The sequence below is a fragment of the Triturus cristatus genome, chromosome 5_1 (assembly GCF_964204655.1).
Source record: "Triturus cristatus chromosome 5_1, aTriCri1.1, whole genome shotgun sequence".
In the NCBI taxonomy this organism is placed as follows: Eukaryota; Metazoa; Chordata; class Amphibia; order Caudata; family Salamandridae; genus Triturus; species Triturus cristatus.
In genome coordinates this window covers 575,920,977-575,933,395 of record NC_140587.1, presented here as the reverse complement: position 1 = coordinate 575,933,395, position 12,419 = coordinate 575,920,977, and the positions used below count along the sequence as shown (strand labels likewise).

The 12,419-nt window shown below is 49.2% G+C and overlaps 1 protein-coding gene across 1 annotated transcript in view; it reads right to left on the bottom strand.

Moving 5' to 3' along the window:
- Positions 1 to 12,419, bottom strand: part of ARFGEF1 (ARF guanine nucleotide exchange factor 1) — a 1,069,199-nt gene that overhangs the window by 770,953 nt on the left and 285,827 nt on the right. The window contains exon 6 of the mRNA XM_085605493.1: positions 6,075 to 6,351. Coding sequence (XP_085461619.1) covers positions 6,075 to 6,351 — 277 coding nt within the window. The remainder of the gene's footprint in view (positions 1 to 6,074; positions 6,352 to 12,419) is intronic.

The window sequence follows — 12,419 nt, the reverse complement described above, 5'->3', positions numbered from 1 at the left end:
TCACATATTAGCGTGTGTTGAGTGGACAAAGTAGCTGCTTTACATATATCAGCTATGGGAATGTTACCAAGGAAGGCAATGGAAGCCCACTTTCTGTGGGTAGAGTGGGACTGGGGTAGGCCAAACAGTTGCCTTTTGGCTTTGGCATAGGAAGTTTGAATTAATTTAATCAGCAATATGGCTGTGCCCGCTCTGGAGAGAGCGTGGTCCTTGTGTGATTTAGTATGAGCGACAAATAGTTGGTGTGTTTGCAAAAGAGCTTTGTTCTATCAATATAATACATGTGGGCCCTTTTGACATCTAGCATGTTGAGGGCCCTCTCTGCCACCGAGTCTGGGTGTGGGAAGAACACCAGGAGCTCAACTGTCTGAATAAGGTGGAAGGGGGAATACCACCTTAGGCAAAAACTTTGGGTTAGTCTTGAGGATGACTCTGTCATTGCGTACTTGGAAGAAAGGTCCTCTAGGGTAAGAGCTTGAATCTCGCTTGCTGGGAGATGTTATACCAACTAGGAAGGCAACTTTCCAAGGGAGAAACTGAGTAAATGTGTTCAAAAGGAGGGTTCATGAGTCGGGTTAGGACCACATTGAGGTTCCAGGCTTAGGCCAGAGGCATTCTGTGAGGGATTACTTGTTTAAGCCCTTCCATGAAGTCTTTGATGACTAGAATTCAGAATAAAGAAGAGTAGTCTCTATTTTATAGGTAAGCTGCAACTGCAGGAAAGTGCAAGCGGATAGATGTGTAGGCAAGGCCTGATGTTTTTAGATGAAGTGAGTAACAGACTACGTCCTAACCCACTAATTTCAATGTATAGGTCTCTCTGAGTATGGACAAGCATCCTGGAGGCAGATTTAGGTAGCTAGACACTAAGACCTGAAGAGAACAAATTGCAAGATTCAGCAGTCTATGATTTGGGTGCCTGACTGTGTCCTTCTTCTGTGTTAGGCGGTCTGGCCGATTGGGCAGTTTGTGGGGGACTACAGATAAGTCGAGAAGGGTTGCTAACAAGGGTTGCCTGGCCCACGTGGGAGCCACCAGGATGAGGTGAGGGACACTTGCAGAAGGTTCCAAACCATGTATGAAAGGAGTGGAAGAGGAGGAAAACCATAGGCAAATATCCCCGACTAGTTCATCCATAGTGCACTGCTCATGGACTGTGGGAGTGGGAAACTGGAGGCAAAGCTTGGGCATTTGGCATTTTCGGAGGAACCCACACAACAAAAGTACAGGAGTAGGACTTGCTGGTGGAGCTTTCATTCGTTGACTCCCTGCAGCATCAGGCTGAGAATGTCTGCAAAGTCATTGTGCACTCCTAGTAGGTACTCTGCAATTAGATGTATCTTATGATGAAAAGCCAAACATCAAATGCCCTGCTCTAGCACTGCCAGCTGCAGAGCCTCCTTGTTTCTGGAGGTAGTACATGGTGGTCATATTGTCGGTTCTAACAAGGACCATCTTGTGTTGTACCTGGCAGAAGAAAGCCCTGGGAGCTAGCTGGTTAGCCAGTAGCACCAAGTAGTTGATGTGAAAATCCAGTTTGTGGGGTGCCCACATGCCCAGAATCGTCATATCGTGCAGAGGAGTCTCTCATCCTGTGAGGGAAGTGTCGTTGTGATGGTCAGCTGCGGGTGTGGGTCGAGAAAAGGATGGCTCTGCAACAGATTGTCAATTGGAATCAACACTAGATCTTCCAAGTGATCCTGAGATCATTGTGTTGCTAGGCACTCTTATAAAGGATGCATGTGTAACCTCACATGGGGACTATAGCAATACAAGAGGCCATCATGCAGAAGATGCACACCACATCATGATTCTGACTGTTAAATTGTGATCTGGCTGAAAAAGAGGGCCATGCTTGATTGGGGTAGGCTTTCCGAGTGACTGTGTTAAGAACTGCACCCCAGAACCATTGTATCTGAAGGAGCTGAAGCTGAGACTCTACTGTATTGAACTGAACCCTAGAACGTGTAGGATATTTTTGGTAGTCTGAGTGTGTGTAAGGCACTATTGTCTGTATGAACTCTTGACCAGCCAATCGTTCAAGTAAGGCAACATGTGGATGCCTCCTTTCCTAATATGAGCAGCTAGTACAGCAAGGCATTTCGTGAACACCCTGGTTAGGGGTATAGTGAAGGGCAGCATTTTGAACTGGAAATGTTCACCCCTTACAACGAACCGCAGGTATAGGCGGTGAGCAGAATGGATTGAAATGTAGAAATAGGCGTCCTTTGGGCCGAGAGCGGTCATGAAGTCACCTTGCTACCGCAGGGTGTGACGCCTTGTAGTGTAACTAGGTAGGAGATGCTCTGATAGGATGTACTTCTTGAGGGGCATGAGGTCGAGTATTAGCCTGAGTGTCCTGTCCTTCTTCGGGATAAGGAAGTACAGGGAGTACACTCTTTTGCTGTGCTGAAGTGGCGGCACGAGCTAAAGAGCACCTTTAATGAGGAGAGCCTGTAGCTCCTCCTGAAGGAGACACTGGTGTTCTGGGGAGAGTGTGCGCTTGCGGGAAGACGGATATTTGATGGCATTGCAGTGAGTTCTAAGCAGTAACCCTGCTTGATGATGGAAAGGACCCACTGGTTGGAGTGTATTCTTTAACTGCTATGGGAGGAACCCCGCAGTCTTCCCCCGACAGGTGTAGTATGATTGGGGGGGGAGGGGGGAGGGGGGGGGGAGATAGAGTCACTATTTAGCAAGGCGGCTCCGTTAGCTGCACCCACTGTACACCAGTCCTTGGATTTGTTGCCTCTATAGGCTCCCCTGGAATAGCCACATGAAGGTTGCTGCTGGTGTTGCTGACTTTGGTAAGATGTTTCAGGGGAAGCAGGGGGAGGTAGCTTTGGCACCCCCTCTGAATTGGGATCTATGAAAGGAAGGTGTCTGGAGAGCCCCCTGTAGCCTTTTTTATATTTACCATCATCGAATCATCCATTCAGGCCGAATAAGTGTTCCAGTCGAAGGGCAGGTTGATCAGATGCTGCTGGACCTCTGGCTTGAAGCCGGAGACGCGAAGCCATGCATGGCATGGCATCTGATGAGGACACTAGAGTTAATGCCCTGGGCTGCAGAATCAGCACACCAGATGGTGGTGTTAGAAATTATATTTCCCTCCAACACTAGCTCATGGCCATGCTGTTTATACTGCTCTGGGAGATGCTGATGGAGTCCCTCCATCTCATCCAAGTGGGCCCACTCTCAGAGCGAGAGAATAAACCGTTGGCGATCCTCTAGTGAATTGTCAACTGTGCGGTGACCCTCTTGCCAGCTGCATCAATCTTCTTACTGTACTTATCTTACAGTGGGACATAGTTGGTACCTTGGGCGTTAGCACACTTATGTGGTATTTGGTAGTGTGGACTACCAAAGAGTCTGGTGGAAGCTGACCCAGGATCTAGGGTAGGTCAGAGGGTGAGGGTTTTTATTTCTTATCTATCCTGAGTGTCACTTCTATTGCTTTTAAGGGCTCTTTGAAGGTGTCCAGTGCAATCTTGAGCATGCCCTTCACCATGGGCAGGAACTGGACCGCTTGTCGAGTGGTGGACAGCATTTCAATGAGGAAGTCCTCGTCATCCTTAACGCTGTGTAGATCGACCTTATGGAATGTGGCTGCCCTGTGGATGACCTCATGGTAAGGGTTGGTGTCATCAGAAGGGGAAAGTTTGGTGGGGGTAGAGATCTGGAGCCATGTCCCCGGGGGATCAACACTGTAGTCGCCCCATGGGTCATCTTTAGGCTCAGGATCCTATAAAGCCTTGTATGGGTCTAGAGGGTACGAAGGGCTGCCCCTCCAACCCATAGGAAAATGTGGAGAACCCTCTGGTGAAGGAGGCAGCCGTGGTTCATGTGGAGGTGATGGAGGAGGAGGATCAGGGGACAAAGTGGTAGTGGGCTAATGCCCCTGTCCTGGTGTTTCTTCAGCTTAGGTGGAGGTGAAGGCTCCAATGCGAGTTCCTAATCAAAGGTTCTTGCACGGAAGAATGTCCTGCACCTTAGGAGGTGGCTTTGTGATGATCCTCCCAGTCTGTGGGTGGATGCAAATTCTCTACATCTGAGCGTCAAACTCCTCCTGGAGACGCTGAAGGATGGATTGCTCCAGTTCCTCGAAACCCACAAATGATGGGGCTTTGGGTGTCAGACGACTTGATGTCAAGGGAGTCGGTCTTTTTGCCGCTGGGCACCAAAGTGGTTTTTAGAACTGGGTAATGTTTTGGAGCCAAAGTGATCTTCGACGGCACTTTCAGGGAGAGAGTCAAAAGAGCTGTCAGCCCTGAAGGAGGCTGGGAGTTGTATCGGAATCGTCTCAAAAGCCTTCTGTTGGTGCCGGCCACGGCCTGCAGACAGTGGAGGACTGGAAGCCTGTTGCTGTGTTTTAGGGCTAATTGCCTGGCTCTTAAGCGGTGCTAGGCCTGAGAACGGTGTTGGGGTGCACCAAGTGGAAGAGAGGGAGTACTCACGGTTGGAGTTTTCCTGCGTTGACTGGACTTTCTCTCCGACTCGGAGTGGGAACTCAACTCGGTGCTGAACTGGAGGGGCTGTGTGATCAAAGGCCCAGGCTCTGGCTCCTCCTCTATGCAGCAATACCTAAAGGTATCAGGGGTGTCCTCTTCCTGGCGGTGCTGCATGGTGCATGGAGGGTGGCACTGATCACATTAGTATCTCAAGGTCTTTTTCGACTAGAAAAGAAGGAGGCGGAGCAGGTGGTTTTGTAATGCTCCAACGAAAGACAGAGTTACCGACCTGGTGGTGGTCAGTCCAAGGGTATTTAGAGTGACACGGAGGACAATATTGAAAAGGGTTCTTTTCCATCACAAACTCTGCATTTTTGGAAAGGAGGACAGAGTACAAGACGCTGGGAGGGGCGGGGCCCTGAAAAGAGGTGGTAAGTTTAAATCCAGTTATGAGCCCGACGAAGGTCACAACGAGGGGGAAACTGAACACAATTGGTGATTGTTTGTGCCAATGAAAGTGGATGAACTGAAAATATCAGATGACGCACATAACGAGACATCAACACAGAGCTCAGGTGATACATGGCCGAACCCGAAGGCAAAAGGAGCCACTATAGCTCGTGGCTTGAAAGACTTCTTTGAATAAAAACAAGCTGCACGTGTCCAAGCCCTATACTAGATGGAAGGAGTATGCAGAGCATGTGCATCTACAGATGTCACAAACATAATATTCCCAGAATATTATGCCTAGACAGTATTGAACTAAAAATATTAACAGAAAAAGTATTCAAGAATACTGTTCCAAAGGATCCTTTATCTGGAACATTTTTCCGGGAAAACAAAATACTGTGGCAGAAAATTACACCACCCTAATATATGTCCCTATTCCCACACTTTGAGTTTTGTGCTCTGTATCAGTTTCCTAAAGAATATGCACAACAGAACAATTCCTCAGAATATTCTGCCACAATATATTGACCTCATGTAAAGTGGCAAAAATAATACATATTTTGGCAGAAAACTAGAAAACAGGCTCCAGCCAGCATGCTCCTGCACCTACTCTAAGTATGACAAACCTTTTCAGTCCCTTTTTGTTTTCCATCCAACTGCAAGGAAAAAGAGGCACACTGCGTGGGAGATCTACCACTGGTCTTTCCCAGAAGCTGGCCTTCAGGTGGGGTAACAGAGGGCAGCAGAAGAAAGCTAATTGTGGCAAGAATTACTGTTGTAGAAGGTGGACAACTGTAATCTACCTCTACCCAGGTCTACTCTGAATATCCAGATACCACCATCATCTTGCTGTTTGCTAGCTCTAACCTGTCTGCTTCCTCTCAGAAAACAGTAAGCAAACTCGGCCTTTGCAGCCAGGGTGAAAGACATTGCAGGTATGTTTTATCATCCGGTTCAGAGAAAGATATCATGAAATGAATTCTGGTGCGAGTCCACCAAAATGCCTAGCAAAGTAAATCACAAAAAAAAGAATATAGTTCTATCAACATCTGTCAGACGCTCTGGAATACTGCCCTTCACACCATACAGTTGAAACATTTTTTTCCATTCCACATGAGGCAGCCTCTGAAAAATACAATACAAAAGTGATACTTAATGAAATACACCAATTACTTTCTGTTCTTATCTCCAGGTCAGATTCTGTTTGTTCATTTTCTGCACTGGAAACATCAAACCCATTTTCTGCTCCGATTTCTTCCTGAAGGCTCCTATCCACATTATTTGCATGGGGTTCAAGTTCCCCATCCTGTTCTTGAGTTAGGTGGTCCACACTCTGCTCAGTAAGGTGACTCATTTCAGGTGATTCAAGCTCATGATGGCTAAGAGGTGACTGTTGCAAGTGGTGCTGATGCCTGTGCCGTTCCTTCTCCATCTGCTTGGCTTCCTGAAGCTAGAAAAGAGAAATCATTCAACTTAGATTTTTCAATTGACATTAAAAGACTTCTTGAGGGACGCTTATCATATAAATATTGAACTCTCCTTCATAACAAGCTAAGTATTGAGAAAAAGTTCATTGAAATTACCTGAATATATGTGCCAGAGACAGGATCACTATTGAATACAGCGAAAGGTATCTCTATGGAAAATATTCTCTTTAAACTGTCCACACTTAATAGAGAACACATTTCAAAGAACACCACGCGTTTTGTTATGTGAAGGGATTTTTATAGAGCGTGCGGCTGCCTCAACAATGGGACTTCCCAGCGCTGGACCTCAGAAATAGGAAGCAGCACCATTGACCAATTCACGACGCACGCAGGGGGGCCACAGAGGGAGATGGGGGCGCTGCTGCACCCGACAATGCGGCCATCCTGGCAGCAATCAATCATGCAAGGGACACCCTCGATGCCAAGATAGGCGCAGTGGGATCTGAGGTCTCCTTCCTGCGCCAAGATCTCCGCAAAGCAGTGGACTGTATTACTGAAGCTGAAACCCGGGTCTCGGCGGTGGAGGACACGATGTCCACCCTCCAAAAAAAAGTGAACAAGCTCACCGTGGTGTCGCAGGTGCTGGCCTCCAGGGTGGAAGATGCAGAAGGATGCGCATGGCGCAACAACCTACGCTTTGTGGGACTGCGGGAGGGATGTGAGGGTGGCTCAATGACCATCTTCATCGCCAAATGGCTCACAGATATCTTGCCAAAAGATCTCCTTTCATCGTCCTTTGCAGTGGAGCCGGACCACCGAGCCTTGACACAAAAACCTCCACCAGGGGCGGCCCCATGAACTATGTGGCCGCGATGCGATATTAAGGTTTGCTAGAACTCACAAAGACGGCCTCCAGCATGACTCTCACCCCATCATGGTGTTCCCGGATTACACGCGCCAGGTTTAGCAACAGTGCCAATCCTTCACAGCTGCGAAGCGCAGGCTACGCAAGCTGAACTTGCAATACATATTTCTATATCCAGCAGGATGCGGGTGATCTACAACTCCAAAACCTTTTTCTTTGACACCCCTGAGGCCGTTTTTGTATGGACTGATGAACGCCCTCAACTGGGACCTAGCTCTCCGCTTGTAGTGGACTCGGACTCCTCTCGCAGTACAAGCAGTCAACGTCCGAGGTGCTATAAATCCAAAAAACGTCGCGGCTCAGGATCAAGCAGGAGATCGGCGAGTCCGGAGGGGCCACCTTGATGATCCGGAAGCCATGTCTACACCTTAACTGCAAGTTGACTTGGGAATGGTCTATTTATTAATAAAGCTGACTCGCTATTTCACCCCTGAGGCGGAAGCCGGGGGCTGCAAATTAGCTTTTTAAAAATTTGTATTCTTTTGCACTGTTTGTTTGCTTTTTTACGCAATTGTTGTCCTACCTTGCTTCGCGCACTGCTGGGGGAAGGTCAATCTCCCGGCATCGTCATCGTCACCTCCCACGTGACTCGGAGCCACGCCCCTTTTTTTAGCCACGCCCCCTCCCGGAGGCTTGAAAAACGCCGCGTTGAGTAGCAGCCGGTGCTGACTCGCTATTGCACCCCTGAGGCGGAAGCCGGGGGCTGCTCATTAGCTTTTTAAAAATTTGTATTCTTTTGCACTGTTTGTTTGCTTTTTAACGCAATTGTTGTCCTACCTTGCTTCGCGCACTGCTGGGGGAAGGTCAATCTCCCGGCATCGTCATCGTCACCTCCCACGTGACTCGGAGCCACGCCCCCTCCCGGAGGCTTGAAAAACGCCGCGTTGAGTAGCAGCCGGTGCTGACTCGCTATTTCACCCCTGAGGCGGAAGCCGGGGGCTGCTCATTAGCTTTTTAAAAATTTGTATTCTTTTGCACTGTTTGTTTGCTTTTTTACGCAATTGTTGTCCTACCTTGCTTCGCGCACTGCTGGGGGAAGGTCAATCTCCCGGCATCGTCATCGTCACCTCCCACGTGACTCGGAGCCACGCCCCTTTTTTTAGCCACGCCCCCTCCCGGAGGCTTGAAAAACGCCGCGTTGAGTAGCAGCCGGTGCTGACTCGCTATTTCACCCCTGAGGCGGAAGCCGGGGGCTGCTCATTAGCTTTTTAAAAATTTGTATTCTTTTGCACTGTTTGTTTGCTTTTTAACGCAATTGTTGTCCTACCTTGCTTCGCGCACTGCTGGGGGAAGGTCAATCTCCCGGCATCGTCATCTCCCACGGGACTCGGAGCCACGCCCCTTTTTTTTAGCCACGCCCCCTCCTCTTCTCCATTACTATGCTCATCGCTCGGAAGCGCAGCGGACGAGCGCAGCGGGCACTTCCTCGGCACGCCGAAGACACGCCAAAGACTAGCCCGTCTGTGCCCGTCCGGGCCCGGACGGGCATAGGGCATACCACTCTGCTCAACTCGTCCAGCCCTCGGGCCCCTATTCACAGGTATTCGCGGGACACACTGCTTGCTCTATGCACGGCCAGACACCCCAGTTGCTGCTATTATTGGACTGAGGGTTCTACATTTAGACATTGTCGTGTCTGTCGCCCGCATAACTTTTGCAAGGACCCTGACCATGGCTCTGCTTAATTGCAGGTCACTGCCTTGTCATGCTACGGAGGTTCACTCCGTCATTTTGGACCATAGTCTTGATGTCTTATTCCTGACGGAAACGTGGCTGACCTTAGGTTCCGACCCCGACATTATCAACGCTCTCCCCCCAGGATACCTCATGTTCCATCTTGATAGGCCGGATGGGAGAGGGGGTGGAGTGGCCATTGTCTACAGAGACACATTCTTATGCAAAGCAGTAGACTGTGGCATCAACAACGCTGAAAGTTGTCAGTTTACCCTTTGCGTCTCCTCTACTGTCTCTATCTCTGGTCTCCTTGTGTATCGGTCCCCCGCTACGCTAGGGAACTTTGTGGATTCCTTCATGGAGGCTGTTATCCCCCTGGCTGCTGCCTCGTCCAACTTTGTCATTCTTGGGGACTTCAATTTTCATTTTGACGACCCCAATGACGTAGTAGCAAGGGATCTTTTAAGTTCGCTCAGGGCACTGGACCTACATCTCGCTAATATGGGAGCTACTCATATTAGAGGTCATCAGCTTGATGCGGTTTTTGCTAATTCCGCTAACCTACTGGCTCTCCAGATGCTGGCTCTCCCTTGGACCGACCATCATCTCATTCCGTTTAGCTGGTTGCTGGGGAACCGGAGAGACCACGCACCAAGACAATATATTGTGGAGCGACTCTGGTCGAAGCTCCCGGTGGACAGTTGGGCGGAAGAACTGGCTATAACCTGTCCTCACCCCGTAGATGACCCCAACATCGCTGATCAGCTCTTAGGCGAATGGCTGACTAATTCTCTGGACCTTCTGATCCCGAATAAAAGGAGACTTGTCAGGGAGAGAAGAACTGGCTCTGCCCCCTGGTATACCCCCGAACTTAGGTGCATCAGAACCTCTTGTAAAAGGCTTGAACGTGCTTGGAGGAGAGAGCAGACGGAAGAAAGCCGGGCCAATTACAAAAGGGAGCTGAGGAAATATAAAAGTGCACTGAAGGACGCTAAAAAGATCTTCTTTAGTAACAGGATTGAGAGAGCAAGCAATTCTTCTGGAGAATCGTTTAAAATCTTCAAGGAACTTCTGAAAGCCCCGGTCCCTCCAGTGCTGTATGATAACCCCAAAGAAAAATGTGAGGAACTGGCCAGTTTCTTCCATTCAAAAATAGAGAATATCTTATCTTCCTTACCCACTATTCCTCAAAGCCATGAACCGGTTACTAACTTCACAAGTCACTCGATTGAGCTAGCATCTTTTGGCCCCTTCTCGGAAGAGGAGGTGATAAAAGTCCTGTTGGAGATGAAGAGTGGTTCCCCGAGTGACCCTGTTCCCATAAAACATCTTAAGTTTGTGGCTAACACCTTGTCAACTCCTCTGACTGACCTCTTGAACCTCTCACTCGCTCAGGGCACAGTACCCCAGAGATGGAAAAAGGCTGTCGTGAAAGCCCTATTGAAAAAACCAGGATTGGATCCATCCAATTTGACCAACTTCAGGCCTATTTCACTTCTGCCTGGATTTTCGAAAATTGCAGAAAAGTTGGTCAACCGTCAGCTCTCTCACCATCTTGAGTCTAACCACCTGCTAGGAGATTCCCAGACTGGTTTCCGCCCCGGCCATGGAACAGACACTGCCCTGCTGGCAGTAGTGGAGGAGGCAAGGAGCACTCTAGATACAGGAGGGTCAGTGGCAGTGATCCTCCTGGACTTGAGTGCTGCCTTTGACACCGTGAGTCATCAGGTGCTCCTCCAACGTCTGTCAGAGGTAGGTGTCTCAGGGACGGCCCTGAAATGGTTGGGATCTTTTCTTTCTGACCGTTTCCACCAAGTCTGGGAAGGGTCAGAGCAATCTGCCCTAATCCCTCTTCAATGTGGAGTCCCGCAGGGCTCATCGCTGAGCCCTACCCTATTTAATATATATATGACTCCACTTGAAAGAGTGGTCGCCCCCTCAGGGGTGAAGATCATCAGTTATGCTGATGATACTCAGCTGGTGGTGGGCCTCACTCAGTTGGCGGAACAACCTGAGGTGTTACACGACTGCCTTGCCAATGTTTTTCGTTGGATGTCCATCTCCGCTCTAAAGCTTAATGGAGGTAAAACCGAGCTGATGCTCCTGGGCAACCCCAGCCCCTCCATTATTGCTAGCTGCTGGCCCCGGTCTCTTGGTGACCCTCCATCTCCCAAGAAGGAGATCAAGTCCTTGGGAGTATGGTTGGAAGAAGACCTGTCCTTCAGGACTCATGCCAGGAAGACCGCAGGGGTCTGCTTCGGTTTACTGAGATCAGCCCGAAAGGTGCTACCTCTGCTTCCTGATTCAGCAAGGAAGCTGTTGATACGTGGCCCGATTCTTTCGAGGCTTGATTATGGGAATGCGTTGTTTCTCGGTGCTCCTGAAGCGACCTTCAAAACCCTCCAACAGGTGCAAAACGCAGCTGCGAGAGTCCTTATGGATGTTCCCAGAAGGCAGTCTGCTGCCCCGGCCCTCAAAGCGCTTCACTGGCTCCCCGTGAAGGAGCGGGTGAAATTTAAAGCGCTATGTACAGCCCATAAAATTTTACATGGCAAAGGCCCCCCCATCCTTGCTAATATGGCCCGTCCTTACAAACCCCCACGTCTGCTGCGCTCGGACCAAAAACATCTTCTGCAGTTAGCGAGAGTAAGAAGAGCTCGTTCTGGGGGCAGGCGCTTTTCTGTGCAAGTGGCCTCTCTTTGGAACTCTCTGCCCCTCAAGATTCGCTCAGAGCCCAAGATCCTACCATTTAGGAAACTTCTTAAGACCCACCTGTTTCCATAGCAGTGATTAGCGGTGTCTCTCCTTCAAGTCTTTTGCGCCGGGATGCCCCTGGGTAAGCTGAGCGCATTATAAATTTCATATTATTATTATTATTATTATTATTATTAACGTTTTTTAATTAGTCTCCTCTGGGTAGGCATGGGGCACGGCTATGGGACTACAAGGCCACAGACTCATTGTGCCCCTTTGTTGTGTATGTTTGTGGGGTGGGAAGGGATAGTTTGGTGTGGATGCGGCAGATGCTTCTATTTCTTGGCAGTGTTGGTGGGGTGTGGGGGGTTTTAGGGGAATTTAGTTTTGTTGTGTTTGCAGTAACATGTTCTTTTTCGCAGACAGGTCATGCTCTCTGTTCTCCTCTTTTTGTGATTGTAATTCCAAGGGGTGTAAATGTCAGGTGAGGCTACCCTGGTTGGGGATCTAACCGTAGTATCCTGGACCATCAGGGGTCTTCTCAACTAGGTGAAACGGGGTGCAATCTTACGCCAAGCTAAACGATATGGGGCTGATATCCTACTATTACAAGAAACCCATTTATTAGGCACTAAGACGCCCTGCCTAGCTCGATTTGGATTCCATCATGTGTATCACGCTGGTTCCACCCGGGGATCCAGAGGGGTGGCTATTCTCATCCATTGCAGGGTCCAATTTCAATACCTTACACATCAGGCGGATTCGGGAGGCCGGTTCCTCTTCGTCACTATAGGCAGT